The 17,054-nt window shown below is 46.5% G+C and overlaps 1 protein-coding gene across 8 annotated transcripts in view; it reads left to right on the plus strand.

Moving 5' to 3' along the window:
* Positions 1-17,054, plus strand: part of LOC135555403 (caskin-2-like) — a 101,378-nt gene that overhangs the window by 43,252 nt on the left and 41,072 nt on the right. For all 8 annotated transcript variants that reach the window (XM_064987793.1, XM_064987794.1, XM_064987796.1 and 5 more), the window contains exons 4-5: positions 13,505-13,602; positions 16,641-16,786. In XM_064987793.1, the coding sequence (XP_064843865.1) occupies positions 13,505-13,602; positions 16,641-16,786 (244 nt within the window). The remainder of the gene's footprint in view (positions 1-13,504; positions 13,603-16,640; positions 16,787-17,054) is intronic.

The raw sequence follows: 17,054 nt of genomic DNA on the forward strand, positions 1-17,054 counted from the left end.
CGGAACATCTTTCAATTGGATCTTCACAACTAGCTATCGAGCTAAACCACAACCCTGGTTGATTACTCCTGGCCAGCGTTTCCACCCACGTAGCTTGAAGCTAGCCCGGCCAGAGCTCCTGTGCTCATAGCATACTCCTGGGCTACAATACCCGGACCCACGACCGGTCTATCGATGTTACTGCATGAAGAGGAATAAACAGACTCACCTCATCGCGACGTCCTCCAAAGGTTAACTCTCTAGCCCTCGCTATCTCCTTGCTTGCTAATTCGGCATGCTAACTGCTAGCTTGTTTAGCCCAGGTCCGCTAACTACTACCTTGTTTACCCCGGCCTGCTAATCTGTTAGCTTGTTAGCAGAGGCCTGCTAATCTGTTAGCTTGTTAGCACAGGCCTGCTAACCGTCTGCATCGCCGCGTCCCAAACACGCAGTGGCCCATATGTACTTTCTATCTCTTCCCGATTTTTTTAACATTTGTTTATACCTTCCGGAAACCTGCCTCACCCAATGTGATACGGAATCGCTATTATTTTTAATTTTTAGAACACACTCAAGAACCTCCAGAAGCTAACCAGCTAACTAGCTACAAGCTATTTAGTCATTGTTAGTTTTTTAACCTGGATAACACTCGCCAGTCCAGCCCCCCTGCCCCCTGGACTCTGATCACTTGGCTACATAGCTGATGCACGCTGGACTGTCCATTAATCACGGTACTCCATTCTGCTTGTTTGTTTTATCTGTCGGCCCTGTTGCCTAGTCAATGCCATTTTACCTGTTGTTGTTATGCTAGCTGATTAGCTGTTGTCTCACCCACTGTTTTAGCTAGCTTTCCCAGTTCAACACCTGTGATTACTGTATGCCTCGCTGTATGTCTCTCTCAATTGTCAATATGCCTTGTATACTGTTGCTCAGGTTAGTTATCATTGTTTTAGTTCACAATGGAGCCCCTTGTCCCACTCCTCATACCCCTGATGCCTCCTTTGTCCCACCTCCCACATATGCGGTGACCTCACACATTACAACCAGCATGTCCAGAGATAAAACCTCTCTCATCATCACCCAGTGCCTGGGCTTACCTCCGCCGTACCCGCACCCCACCATACCCCTGTCTGCGCATTATGCCCTGAATATATTCTACCATGCCCAGATACCTGCTCCTCTTATTCTCTGTCCCCAACGCTCTAGGCGACCAGTTTTGATAGCCTTTAGCCGCACCCTCATACTACTCCTTCTCTGTTCCGCGGGTGATGTGGAGGTAAACCCAGGCCCTGCATGTCCCGAGGCACCCTCATTTGTTGACTTCTGTGATCGAAAAAGCCTTGGTTTCATGCATGTCAACATCAGAAGCCTTCTCCCTAAGTTTGTTTTACTCACTGCTTTAGCACACTCTGCTAACCCTGATGTCCTTGCCGTGTCTGAATCCTGGCTCAGGAAGGCCACCAAAAATTCAGAGATTTCCATACCCAACTATAACATCTTCCGTCAAGATAGAACTGCCAAAGGGGAGGAGTTGCAGTCTACTGCAGAGATAGCCTGCAAAGTAATGTCATACTTTCCAGGTCCATACCCAAACAGTTTGAACTACTAATTCTGAAAATTACTCTCTCCAGAAATAAGTCGCTCACTGTTGCCGCCTGCTACCGACCCCCTCAGCTCCCAGCTGTGCCCTGGACACCATTTGTGAATTGATTGCCCCCATCTAGCTTCAGAGTTTGTTCTGTTAGGTGACCTAAACTGGGATATGCTTAACACCCTGGCAGTCTTACAATCTAAGCTAGATGCCCTCAATCTCACACAAATCATCAAGGAACCCACCAGGTACAACCCTAACTCTGTAAGCAAGGGCACCCTCATAGACGTCATCCTGACCAACTGGCCCTCCAAATACACCTCCGCTGTCTTCAATCAGGATCTCAGCGACCACTGCCTCATTGCCTGTATCCGCTACGGTCCCGCAGTCAAACGACCACCCCTCATCACTGTCAAACGCTCCCTAAAACACTTCTGTGAGCAGGACTTTCTAATCGACCTGGCCCGGGTACCCTGGAAGGACATTGACCTCATCCCGTCAGTTGAGGATGCCTGGTCATTCTTTAAGAGTAACTTCCTCACCATTTTAGATAAGCATGCTCCGTTCAAAAAATGCAGAACTACGAACAGATACAGCCCTTGGTTCACTCCAGACCTGACTGCCCTCGACCAGCACAAAAACATCCTGTGGCGGACTGCAATAGCATCGAACAGTCCCGCGATATGCAACTGTTCAGGGAAGTCAGGAACCAATACACGCAGTCAGTCAGGAAAGCTAAGGCCAGCTTCTTCAGGCAGAAGTTTGCATCCTGTAGCTCCAACTCCAAAAAGTTCTGGGACACTGTGAAGTCCATGGAGAACAAGAGCACCACCTCCCAGCTGCCCACTGCACTGAGGCTAGGGAACACGGTCACCACCGACAAATCCATGATTATTGAAAACTTCTACAAGCATTTCTCAACGGCTGGCCATGCCTTCCGCCTGGCTACTCCAACCTCGGCCAACAGCTCCGGCCCCCCCGCAGCTCCTCGCCCAAGCCTCTCCAGGTTCTCCTTTACCCAAATCCAGATAGCAGATGTTCTGAAAGAGCTGCAAAACCTGGACCCGTATAAATCAGCTGGGCTTGACAATCTGGACCCTCTATTTCTGAAACTATCTGCCGCCATTGTCGCAACCCCTATTACCAGCCTGTTCAACCTCTCTTTCATATCGTCTGAGATCCCCAAGGATTGGAAAGCTGCCGCAGTCATCCCCCTCTTCAAAGGGGAGACACCCTGGACCCAAACTGTTACAGACCTATGTCCATTCTGCCTTGCCTATCTAAGGTCTTCGAAAGCCAAGTCAACAAACAGGTCACTGACCATCTCGAATCCCACCGTACCTTCTCCGCTATGCAATCTGGTTTCCGAGCCGGTCACGGGTGCACCTCAGCTACACTCAAGGTACTAAACGACATCATAACCGCCATCGATAAAAGACAGTACTGTGCAGCCGTCTTCATCGACCTTGCCAAGGCTTTCGACTCTGTCAATCACCATATTCTTATCGGCAGACTCAGTAGCCTCGGTTTTTCGGATGACTGCCTTGCCTGGTTCACCAATTACTTTGCAGACAGAGTTAAGTGTGTCAAATCGGAGGGCATGCTGTCCGGTCCTCTGGCAGTCTCTATGGGGGTGCCACAGGGTTCAATTCTCGGGCCGACTCTTTTCTCTGTATATATCAATGATGTTGCTCTTGCTGCGGGCGATTCCCTGATCCACCTCTACGCAGACGACACCATTCTATATACTTTCGGCCCGTCATTGGACACTGTGCTATCTAACCTCCAAACGAGCTTCAATGCCATACAACACTCCTTCCGTGGCCTCCAACTGCTCTTAAACGCTAGTAAAACCAAATGCATGCTTTTCAACCGATCGCTGCCTGCACCCGCATGCCCGACTAGCATCACCACACTGGATGGTTCCGACCTTGAATATGTGGACACCTATAAGTACCTAGGTGTCTGGCTAGACTGCAAACTCTCCTTCCAGACCCATATCAAACATCTCCAATCGAAAATCAAATCAAGAGCCGGCTTTCTATTCCGTAACACAGCCTCCTTCACTCACGCTGCCAAGCTTACCCTAGTAAAACTGACTATCCTACCGATCCTCGACTTCGGCGATGTCATCTACAAAATTGCTTCCAACACTCTTCTCAGCAAACTGGATGCAGTTTATCACAGTGCCATCCGTTTTGTCACTAAAGCACCTTATACTACCCACCACTGCGACTTGTATGCTCTAGTCGGCTGGCCTCGCTACATATTCGTCGCAAGACACACTGGCTCCAGGTCATCTACAAGGCCATGCTAGGTAAAGCTCCGCCTTATCTCAGTTCACTGGTCACGATGGCAACACCCATCCGTAGCACGCGCTCCAGCAGGTGTATCTCACTGATCATCCCTAAAGCCAACACCTCATTCGGCCGCCTTTCGTTCCAGTACTCTGCTGCCTGTGACTGGAACGAATTGCAAAAATCGCTGAAGTTGGAGACCTTTATCTCCCTCACCAACTTCAAACATCAGCTATCTGAGCAGCTAACCGATCGCTGCAGCTGTACATAATCTATTGGTAAATAGCCCACCCATTTTCACCTACTTCATCCCCACAGTTTTTATTTATTTACTTTTCTGCTCTTTTGCACACCAATATCTCTACCTGTACATGATCATCTGATCATTTATCACTCCAGTGTTAATCTGCAATATTGTAATTATTCGCCTACCTTCTCATGCCTTTTGCACACAATGTATATAGACTCTCCTTTTTTTTTTTTGTCTACTGTGTTATTGACTTGTTAATTGTTTACTCCATGTGTAACTCTGTGTTGTCTGTTCACACTGCTATGCTTTATCTTGGCCAGGTCGCAGTTGTAAATGAGAACTTGTTCTCAACTAGCCTACCCGGTTAAATAAAGGTGAAATAAAATAAAAATAAAATATAGTGTATGTGGGGCTCAACATTAGCATGTCGGAAGAGTGTTAATTTGTGTCTTGCTGCTGCTGTGTGTTGCTCAGGCTGTGTGTGTGTGTGCGTGCGTGCGTGCATGCGTGCGTATGTGTGTGCTGCTCGGTTCTAATGGCCCCCATGGGGACATGGAATTTCAAGTGGGGGGAAAGGTCTTTCATTATTCATCAGTGCTGTTGGCACTGCTCTGCTTTTCTCTCTAGCGTTAAACACAGACTATACTACAGCAGGAACCCGACCCCTCATCTTATCACTACAGCTCAGTCTCATATCCTATAGCTTAGTCTAGCGCTCCATTAGTAGGCCATACGCGATCATGTTGAAGCACATCACACAGCAATTATGTTTACAACAGTAATCACTCATGTATATTGTGGGCAGTTTGTTTTTCTAGAACACTTTGTTGTTGGGCAATCATGGAAAGTGTTCAGTCTGTCTTGGCAGTAGTGAGGGGGATATGACTGGGCTCTTTAGTATGTAGTACTATGAATGTTGTTCAGGTGAAGACCTGTATGAGAGAATGATGAAAGGTTCTTACTCATCCCTTACTGTAGGCGTGGACATGGTTGACATACACTCAGTGGACAGTTTATTAGGTTCACACATCTAGTACCAGGTTGGACCCCCCTTTACCTCCAGAACACCCTGAATTCTTCAGGGCATAGAATCATTGCTCAATTGGTTTCAAGGGACCTAGCGTGTGCCAGGAAAACATTTGTGAAATGCGTGAAAAGCCCAGGAGGGTCGCCATTTCTGAGGTACTGGAACCGGCTTGCCTGGTACCACCGATCATACCACACTCTGGCTTAGGTCCCTTTTGCCTATTCTAACGTTTAATCGAGCAGTAACTCAATTCCTTGGTGCCTGCTTTATAAAGTCATCCACGGCCACGTGACTCACTGTCTGTAGGAGATTTTTGTTAGCGGGGTGGTGTACCTAATAAACTGACCAACTGGTCAGCTCACACAACTGTTATTAAGGTGTGTGTGTGGCCGTGAGAGTGTGCTTGGCGCCCATTCATCCCATTTCCGACTTTATTTGCCCTCTCTCCGTTTATGTGTATGTGCTAGCATGCATGAGAGAGAGTGTGTGTGTGTGTGTGTGTATGTGTGTGTGTGTGTGTGTGTGTGTGTGTGTGTGTGTGTGTCAGAGAAAGGCATGCTGAACAAACACTGGTGCTGTAATATATAAAAGGGTCTCTTTTCTGCAACCCTGTGAGACAAATTAGTATTTGAGTCTCCATGAACTTTTCCAGCTTTTGGTCTGTGTTTGGGGTGCAGTTTCCATGGAGAGCAGCACTGGAATGGCCTGGGCTGAATGGCTGTGCCTGTCTGTGGGGGACTGGTTGGATCCTTGGCCTGTGTGTCTGTGTGTCCACAGAGGGCAGTACTGCCAGGACCCGTCAACACATCCCTGTCATCTGAAGCAATGGAGGGAAAGAACCAACCCTGGCAGGAGAGGACTATACACTACTAACTCTCCCTCTGAGAGCTGGACAGAAAGCCTGCTCTGTTTCCAAACTACCATAGAAGCTGACATCCATGCCATGTTAGAAGGGCATGTCACACCTTCCTCCCACAGGGAGCTGTGTTGTGTGTGTTGTGTGTGTGTGTGTGTGTGTGTGTGTGTGTGTGTGTGTGTGTGTGTGTGTGTGTGTGTGTGTGTGTGTGTGTGTGTGTGTGAGAGAGAGAAAGACTGTGTATTTAAGAGAATGAAACCGCGTGTCTGAACCTGCGCTCGTAAAAACTCACCTGTAAGTGTTTTCATTCAGACGGCTTGTACGGTCATATAAAATCCATTGACTTATAAAGGAACATAATACCAAAGGCTTCTAAAAAAGACCTCACCATTGAAATGTATCTAAAAGTGATGTCTTAGTTCCCGTGTTTCCGAGCCATTTCATTGGCTCTACTACTATACTACACAGAGCTATAGGGCCCACCTGCATTGATGCCGTGCCTAGATGACCAAGGCCAGGCCACTCTGTTTGCTGAAACGATTAGCACACAGCCCAGATTGGAAGGAAGTTTTTAGCCTCTGACCTCCCAGTCAGCCAGTCAGTCAGATAGACAGAGCGATACTAGACTGGCCAGGTCACCTTGGGGAATGTGACACTATCAGCAGGAATGTCATTTGACAGGATGGTGCCTTGGCCCTGAGAGGCTGTAACTCTCTCACTGTCCCTGGTCTGGCTGGGGAGGTGTGTGTGTGTGTGTGTGTGTGTGTGTGTGTGTGTGTGTGTGTGTGTGTGTGTGTGTGTGTGTGTGTGTGTGTGTGTGTGTGTGTGTGTGTGTGTGTGTGTGAGCATGTGTGTTTGCTTGCTTGTGTGTGTGTGTCTGCGTGTGAGCCTGTGTGTGTTTGCTTGCTTGTGTGTGAGCAGGTCTGTCTGTCTCTGTGTATGTGTGTGTGTGCATGCGTGAGTGTGTTTGTTTGAGGTGGGTGATATACTACCCCAGTGCATTCCAGTCTGCAAGGATGACAGCACTCCAACCTGGTACTAAGGGGCCTGATTGGAGACAGGTCAGACCCTCTCCATCTCCCTCCATAAATATCTCCCTCCTCTCTCTCATCCTCTTTCTGTCTCTCTCTCCCTCTCTCTCTCTTTCTTTCATTGGAGTGGTGTGCTAGAGTGATAAGGTAAGAGGTGTCCCTGTTCTCTTCTAGAGAGGGGGAGAGGGAGAGACGTTGGGGTTGACAGGAGGAGAGACCTGCGTGCTTTGAACACAGAGCCTTTTCAAGGGCCTTTCTCTCTTCTGGACTCTCACGTCCTGCAAGGGGGAGAACAGGAGAGAGAATTGAAGGGAAGGACAGAGGAGGGATTGTGTACCTCCGGTCTCTCACCTCTCCCTCTCCTGACGTCCCTCTTTCATGGCTGGGCCCCGTGTAAAGCCCCTGGCCCGAGTGACTTAATACATCCCAACCCCATGGCCCAAATAAACCCTGCTGCATTAGGGGTAGGAAACCAAGCTCTACCTCAGAGGACAGAGGCAGGATTCACTGGGTTAAGTGGCCCAAAGGCAGGCCTAATGAGACCAACGTCACACAGGTTTCATCTAGGTTTAGAGAGATCTCAACTGAAGGTTCAAGAAAGAGGGAGGGTGTGTGTATACTCTGCTTGGTGTGAGACTCTCATAAAGGTGTAAAGTGTTTGCAGAAGCACTTAGGAAATGAAGTGATTTGGGACGCGGTTCACCAACACTTCTGTACTCAATATTACAACATGAAAAATGGTTCGGTACTCCAATTTTGTTACTTTTGGTTCTATCAAATGTGTCTCACGTTTGGAAATGAACTAAATGTATTGAACTTAATAGATAATTTATTAATTTGCCCAAGTTATCATAACACAACACATAATAACACATGACCAGAATGCATCAGGCATTCGAATTCCCCTGTCTGTGTGCGGCGCTCGTATGTCTATCACTTTGTGTAACCATTATGGATGCTAATGATAACCGTCTGGTCGATGGAAAGCTTTTCCCAGTAGCCTACCTGGCAAAATCATAATTATTTGCATCAATTCAGTGGCCAATAGTTTTGCAAACTCCCATCATACATGCGCTACAGAAACACTGCTAACCAAACAACAGCGCTGAGCGTCTGCACTTGAATTAAAGGGTATCTACACTATAACATATTAACGACTTCCATTTTTCACAGACTTCAAAAGTAATCCTCTGATGTGGTTTAGTCATTGTTGTGGATTTAGAACATCCAATGTAGTTTTTTATCTTTTAAAAAGCTGAACAAACGGGGAAAATGACATTCTCTCTGCTTTTTTTGCCGTGTTATCATGTAAGTATAGAGTGTTTTTTAAATGTAACCAAGTCAGTTAAAAACACATTCTTATTTACAATGACGGCCTACCCCGGCCAAACCCGGACGATGCTGGGCAAATTGTGCGCCGCCTTATGGGACTCCCAATCACGGCCGGATGTGGTACAGCCTGGAATCGAACCACTGATATGCAGTGCCTTAGACCGCTGCACCACCCGTGATACTAAACCTGGTATCAGCATCCAAGTCAAAGTTCTTGTATCGTGACAGCACTTGTGTTCATCCCTAGTCTGGGCCTCAGCAGCTGGTTTTATTCACACAAAATATCAGTTTCTTTCCCTGCATTCCCTCCTCTACTTGTGCTCTTTCTTCAGACTCTCTTTGTGTGAGGAAGCCCTGGAGTGCAGCTCACGGTAACTCCATTATAATATGCTGACATAATGGTAAGATCAGCCTATGATACTCTATTAAATTAATTAAGAAGCCTCCAGGTAAGCCGTATTTAGTATCGCATTATCAAACTTGATATCTTTCTATTTGCGTTGTGATATGTCTAAGATACCTCAGTCTTTACAGTAGGCCTTTGTCTTTACAGTAGGCCTTACTCTGAGGTCCCTCCATAGGCTTTGGACTGGAGCAAACATGTTTCCTATCCACCAATAGACAGACATGGTTTATTTAGATTTTAGAAGCTGTCCTGATAACTAGGCTGTTTGCAGAGATGCTCCTCACACATGCATTTTTAATGTCAGATTATTTTATCACCTCTCAGTCAGGCTAGATTGAACAGGGGGATTAGACTCCCTCTTCCTCCCCCTCTAGCTCTCTCCTTCTGTTACGGTTTTCTTCCATCGAAGGAGAGGCGGACCAAAACGCAGCGTGGTTATTTATAAACATCTTTAATAAAGATGAAAAATACGAACAATATACAAAAAAAAAGAACCGTGAAAAACCGAAACAGCCCTATCTGGTGCAACAATCACAGAGACAGGAACAATCACCCATGAAACACTCAAACAATATGGCTGCCTAAATATGGTTCCCAATCAGAGACAACGATAAACACCTGCCTCTGATTGAGAACCACTCTTAGGCAACCATAGACTTACCTAGACTACTTCACTAAACCACAATCCCATAACCTACAAAAAACACCTAGACAAAACACACCACATAAGTACCCATGTCACACCCTGGCCTGACCAAAATAATAAAGAAAACACAAAATACTAAGGCCAGGGCGTGACACCTTCTCTCTCCTTCTCTCTTTCATTCTATTCCATTACTCTTAGAGATGATCCTGGCCCTGTCGGTTACTGTAGTCAGACACAGCAGAAACCCCTTCCTCCCTTCACAGTACACAACTCCCTCTGGTAAAGAGACAGGAAGTGCTACATGCCCACTGAGGCACCACTTATTCCAAAACACCCTGTAGAGCTATAGTCCCGACTGTCCCGACTCTCTCTAGTACAGACTGCCTCTCTCTAGTACCCACTGTCTATCTCTACTACCGACCATCTCTCTCTAGTACCGACCGTCTCTCTCTAGTACCGACTGCCTCTCTCTAGTACCCACTGTCTCTCTCTAGTACCCACCATCTCTCTCTAGTACCGACCGTCTCTCTCTAGTACCGACTCTCTCTCTCTAGTAAAGACTGTCTCTCTCTAGTCTCTAGTACCGACTGTCTCTCTCTAGTACCTCTCTCTAGTACCGACCGTCTCTCTCTAGTACCGACCGTCTCTCTCTCTTTAATAAAGACTGTCTCTCTCTAGCACCGACCGTCTCTCTCTCTCTCGTACAGACCGTCTCTCTCTCTCTAGTACTGACTGTCTCTATCTCTCTAGTACCGACCGTCTCTCTCTCTAGTACTGACTGTCTCTCTCTCTCTAGTACCGACTGCCTCTCTCTAGTACCCACTGTCTCTCTCTAGTACCCACTGTCTCTCTCTAGTACCCACTGTCTCTCTAGTACCGACCGTCTCTCTCTAGTACCGACCGTCTCTCTCTCTTTAATAAAGACTGTCTCTCTCTAGTACCGACCGTCTCTCTCTCTCGTACAGACCGTCTCTCTCTCTCTAGTACTGACTGTCTCTATCTCTCTAGTACCGACCGTCTCTCTCTCTAGTACTGACTGTCTCTCTCTCTCTAGTACAGACTGCTCTCTCTAGTACCGACTGCCTCTCTCTAGTACCCACTGTCTCTCTCTAGTACCCACTGTCTCTCTAGTACCGACCGTCTCTCTCTAGTACCGACCGTCTCTCTCTCTTTAATAAAGACTGTCTCTCTCTAGTACCGACTCTCTCTCTCTCTCTCTCTCTCTCTCTCTCTCGTACCGACCGTCTCTCTCTCTCTAGTACTGACTGTCTCTATCTCTCTAGTACCGACCGTCTCTCTCTCTAGTACTGACTGTCTCTCTCTCTCTAGTACAGACTGCCTCTCTCTAGTACCGACTGCCTCTCTCTAGTACCCACTGTCTCTCTCTAGTACCCACTGTCTCTCTAGTACCGACCATCTCTCTCTAGTACCGACCGTCTCTCTCTCTTTAATAAAGACTGTCTCTCTCTAGTACCGACTGTCTCTCTCTAGTACCGACCGTCTCTCTCTCTCTCGTACCGACCGTCTCTCTCTCTCTAGTACAGACTGCCTCTCTCTAGTACCGACTGCCTCTCTCTAGTACCGACTGACCGTCTCTCTCTCTAAAGAGTACCGACTGTCTCCTCTCTCTAGTACCGACTGACTGTCTCTCTCTCTAGTGACTGCCTCTCTCCGACTGTCTCTCTCTAGTACCAGACTGACTGTCTCTCTCTAGTACCGACTGTCTCTCTCTAGTACTGACTGTCTCTCTCTAGTACCGACTGTCTCTTTCTAGTACCGACTGTCTCTCTCTAGTACCGACCGTCTCTCTCGTACCGACCGTCTCTCTCTCTCTAGTACCGACCGTCTCTCTCTCTCTAGTACAGACTGCCTCTCTCTAGTACCGACTGCCTCTCTCTAGTACTGACTGTCTCTCTCTAGTACCGACTGTCTCTTTCTAGTACCGACTGTCTCTCTCTAGTACCGACTGTCTCTTTCTAGTACCGACTGTCTCTTTCTAGTACCGACCGTCTCTCTCTAGTACAGACTTTCTCTCTCTAGTACAGACCGTCTCTCTTTCTCTAGTACAGACTGTCTCTCTCTCTAGTACAGACTGTCTCTCTCTAGTATCGACCGTCTCTCTCTCTCTCTAGTACAGACTGTCACTCTCTGGTACAGACTGTCACTCTCTAGTACAGACTGTCTCTCTCTCTAGTACAGACGGTCTCTCTCTCTAGTACAGACTGTCTCTCTCTAGTACCGACCGTCTCTCTCTAGTAATAGCTGTCTCTCTAGAGTGCAGGCCGTCTCTCGTGTCTCTGGTCTGGTTATTTATGGTTAGGTGCTGTACGGTATATTATGTTCTGGCAGCTTCCTCCCTCTCTCCTCTCCATGTGGATGGTGGTGACTGCAGGCTGTGGCTGCGGCCTGGACCTGCGTGTGTGTGTGAGAGGGGAGATTTATATCTGTGGTGTTTGGACTTGACGGTGGTGCTGGAGGCAGCACTGTTACTCACCAACCTGATGAGTTGAGTCCTTCTTCCCCTCTGAGCTGAGTCACCTCTAGAGGCCACACTTTGTGTTGGCGTGTCCCGACAACACACACACACGTCATGGCACTCATAAAACATGATGGTGGGGGTGCAAAATCCTCCCTCCCACAGTTTGGGGGCTTTCATTTTTTATTTACTACCCCCATACCCCCCTTCCCTTTCCCCCAAAACAGATAAAGCTGAACAACAAAGAGAGAAAAGGCAAGGAGGGGGGAGAGACTGTCTGGATGAGGATGGGGGGAGTCTGGTCTTGATTGAGCCAAAGCCTCCAGCTCCATTATCTTTCCTGTTATTCATGTCTCCTGGTGTCTAGTGAATCCTAGACTACTGGCTGGCTGGCTTCTACGCTATAGTACTACCCAATAACACAGCCCTCAACCCACAGCCCAGAGCAGGGTTCTGGATGAGCCTGGCTTTGCTTTATATTGTGGCCTCTTTCTACATATTGAAGAGGTTATTTTCCATTCACTTTACCATCAGATCACATGCAGACTTTAATTGAATCGTCACCAGTGAGAGGATGAGTGTGTGACTAACAGCCCAGGGCTGTGGTGTGTTATTGGGCTAATGGAAGAGTACTGGCTCTCTGTCTCTCTCTCTGTCTCTCTCTCAATGTCTCTCTGTCTCTCAATGTCTCTGTCTGTCTCTCTCTGTCTCAATGTCTCTCTCAATGTCTCTCTCTCAATGTCTCTGTCTGTCTCTCTCTGTCTGTCTGTCTCTCTCTCTCAATGTATCTCTCTCTCAATATCTCAATGTCTCTGTCTCTCTCTGTCTCAATATCTCTCTCAATGTCTCTCTCTCAATGTCTCTGTCTGTCTCTCTCTGTCTGTCTGTCTCTCTCTGTCTGTCTCTCTCTCTCAATGTATCTCTCTCTCAATATCTCAATGTCTCTGTCTCTCTCAATTTCTCCCTGTCTCTCTCAATGTCTCTGTCTCTCTCAATGTCTCTCTCTGTCTTTCTCTCTCTCAATGTCTGTCTGTCTGTCTGTCTGTCTGTCTGTCTGTCTGTCTGTCTGTCTGTCTGTCTGTCTGTCTCTGTCTCTCTGTCTCTCTGTCTCTCTCTCTCTCTCTCTCTCTGCCACAAGCAATCCCATTGACCTCTAAGCCTCCCCATTGCCAAACAAGCCCAATGCCCTCTCAATTGTGTCTTTCACTCAACTATACTATGTCTGTACTGAACTCTCTCTCCAAATGTCATCTTCCCATTTCCTCTTCTCCGTTGTCTTTGTGCCTCTGTGCAATATCCCTCTGTTATCTTCCCATCTCCTCTTCTCCGTTGTCTTTGTGCCTCTGTGCTCTATCCCTCTGGTATCTTCCCATCTCCTCTTCTCCGTTGTCTTTGTGCCTCTGTGCTCTATCCCTCTGTTATCTTCCCATCTCCTCTTCTCCGTTGTCTTTGTGCCTCTGTGCTCTATCCCTCTGTTATCTTCCCATCTCCTCTTCTCCGTTGTCTTTGTGCCTCTGTGCTCTATCCCTCTGGTATCTTCCCATCTCCTCTTCTCCGTTGTCTTTGTGCCTCTGTGCTATATCTGTCATCTTTCTGTGTGTTGTTGTCTTCAGGTTCTCAGCTCTCCACCATGCTGCTCTGACCGGAACTACAGACCTGCTGTCTGTGCTGCTGGAGGCCCAGGCCACCGTGGACATCAAGGACAGGAACGGTGAGACACAGCACTATTTATCATCAGCTCTCAGATCAGCTAGCAAAACAGCTAACACAGATCTCAGTGAGATCATCTCTGTCAGCACAGACATTATCTCTGATGTTTTCTATCAGTGGCACACATTGTCTTGAGATTTCATGTTAGCTGGTACTTCCAGATCTGACCAGTTAGCAACATGTGCCTCAGTACAAACAGATATTAACAGATATTATTAATTCATATTATCTGTGATGTTTTTATTAGTGACGCACACATTGTCATGTGATTCTACTGTATATCAGCTCGTACATTCTATTAGTTCCATCTATGGAACACATTGTGATTTTAATATCAGCTTTCATATGGATAACCCAAAAATGTCTACTGTACTTCTGTCCCTCACTCACTATCTGTCTATCTTGTGTTTGTTTATATGTGTATTGTAAAGTGCCTTGCAACAGTATTCACCCCTTTGGCGTTTTTCCTATTTTGTTGCATTACAACCTGTAATTTAAATGGATTTGTATTTGAATTTCATGTAATGGACACGCAAAATGGTCCAAATTGGTGAAATTGAAAAAGTGAAATGAAAAAAAAAGAACTTGTTTCACAAAATATATATATATTTTTAAAGTACGTAAAAGTGGCGCGTGCAAATGTATTCACCCCCTATGCTATTAAGCCCCTAAATAAGATCTGGTGCAACCAATTACCTTCAGAAGTCACATAATTAGTTAAATAAAGTCCACCTGTGTGCAATCTAAGTGTCAAATGATCTGTCACATGATCTCAGCATATATACACCTGTTCTGAAAGGCCCCAGTATATATACACCTGTTCTGAAAGGACCCAGTATATATACACCTGTTCTGAAAGGACCCAGTATATATACACCTGTTCTGAAAGGCCCCAGTATATATACACCTGTTCTGAAAGGACCCAGTATATATACACCTGTTCTGAAAGGCCCCAGTATATATACACCTGTTCTGAAAGGACCCAGTATATATACACCTGTTCTGAAAGGACCCAGTATATATACACCTGTTCTGAAAGGACCCAGTATATATACACCTGTTCTGAAAGGACCCAGTATATATACACCTGTTCTGAAAGGACCCAGTATATATACACCTGTTCTGAAAGGACCCAGTATATATACACCTGTTCTGAAAGGACCCAGTATATATACACCTGTTCTGAAAGGACCCAGTATATATACACCTGTTCTGAAAGGACCCAGTATATATACACCTGTTCTGAAAGGACCCAGTATATATACACCTGTTCTGAAAGGACCCAGTATATATACACCTGTTCTGAAAGGACCCAGTATATATACACCTGTTCTGAAAGGACCCAGTCTATATACACCTGTTCTGAAAGGACCCAGTATATATACACCTGTTCTGAAAGGACCCAGTATATATACACCTGTTCTGAAAGGACCCAGTATATATACACCTGTTCTGAAAGGACCCAGTATATATACACCTGTTCTGAAAGGACCCAGTATATATACACCTGTTCTGAAAGGACCCAGTATATATACACCTGTTCTGAAAGGACCCAGTATATATACACCTGTTCTGAAAGGACCCAGTATATATACACCTGTTCTGAAAGGACCCAGTATATATACACCTGTTCTGAAAGGACCCAGTATATATACACCTGTTCTGAAAGGACCCAGTATATATACACCTGTTCTGAAAGGCCCCAGTATATATACACCTGTTCTGAAAGGACCCAGTATATATACACCTGTTCTGAAAGGCCCCAGAGTCAACACCACTAAGCAAGGGGCACCACCAACCAAGCGACACTATGAAGACCAGGGAGCTCTCCAAACAGGTCAGGGACAAAGATGTGGAGAAGTAAAGATCAGGGTTGGGTTATAAAAAAATATCAGAAACTTTGAACATCCCACAGTCACCATTAAATCCGTTATTAAATAATGGAAAGAATATGGCACCACAACAAACCTATCAAGAGAGGGCCGCCCAGCAAAACTCACAGACCAGGCAAGGAGGGCATTAATCAGAGAGGTAACAAAGAGACCAAAGATAACTCTGAAGGAGCTGCAAATCTCCACAGCAGAGATTGGAGTATCTGTCCATAGGATCACTTTAAGCAGTATACTCCACAGAGCTGGGCATTATGGAAGAGTAGCCAGAAAAAAGACATTGCTTGAAGAAAAAACAATAAGCAAACATGTTTGGTGTTTGCCAAAAGACATGTAGGAGACTTCCCAAATATATGGAAGAAGGTACTCTGGTCAGATGTCGGGCACAAGCCCAACACCTCTCATCACCTGGAGACACCATCCCCACAGTGAAGCATGGTGGTGGCAGCATCATGATGTGGGGATGTTTTTCATCGGCAGGGACTGGGAAACTGGTCAGAATTGAAGGAATGATAGATGGCGCTAAATACAGGGAAATTCTTGAAGGAAACCTGTTTGTCTTCCAGAGATTTGAGACTGGGACGGAGGTTCACCTTCCAGCAGGACAATGACCCTAAGCATACTGCTAAAGCAACACTTGAGTGGTTAACGGGGAAACATTTAAATGTCTTGGAATGGCCTAGTCAAAGCCCAGACCTCAATCCAATTGAGAATCTGTGGTATGACTTAACGATTGCTGTACAGCAGCGGAACCCATCCATGGAGCTGGAGCAGTTTTGCCTTGAAGAATGGGCAAAAATCCCAGTGGCTAGATGTGCCAAGCTTATAGAGACATACCCCAAGAGACTTGCAGCTGTATTTGCTGCAAAAGGTGGCTCTACAAAGTGTTGACTTTGGGGGGGTGAATAGTTATGCACGCTCAAGTTTTCAGTTATTTTGGTCTCACTTCTTGTTTGTTTCACAATAAAACAATATTTTGCATCTTCAAAGTGGTAGGTAGACATGTTGTGTAAATCAAATAATACAAACCTGCCAAAAATCCATTTTAATTCCAGGTTGTAAGGCAGGAAACAAAGTAGGAAAAATGCCAAGGGGGGTGAATACGTCCGCAAGCCACTGTATATGATCATAGATGTGCTGCCTCCTGCAGGTATGCGTCCGCTCCACTATGCAGCATGGCAGGGCAAGGCTGACTCTGTCCTTATGCTGCTGCGGGCCGGAGCTGGAGTCAATGGGGTCTCACAGGATGGACACATCCCCCTGCACCTGGCCGCACAGTACGGACACTATGACGTGGTCAGTACACAGACACACACCCACACACAGACCCACAGACAGACAGACACACACAGACAGACAGACAGACAGACAGACAGACACAGACAGACAGACAGACAGACAGACAGACAGACAGACAGACAGACCCACAGACCCACACAGACAGACAGACAGACAGACATACAGACAGACAGACATACAGACAGACAGACAGACATACAGACAGACAGACACACACAGACAGACAGAGACAGACAGACAGACAGACAGACAGACAGACAGACAC

Source organism: Oncorhynchus masou, chromosome 15, assembly GCF_036934945.1.
Source record: "Oncorhynchus masou masou isolate Uvic2021 chromosome 15, UVic_Omas_1.1, whole genome shotgun sequence".
Taxonomy (NCBI): Eukaryota; Metazoa; Chordata; class Actinopteri; order Salmoniformes; family Salmonidae; genus Oncorhynchus; species Oncorhynchus masou.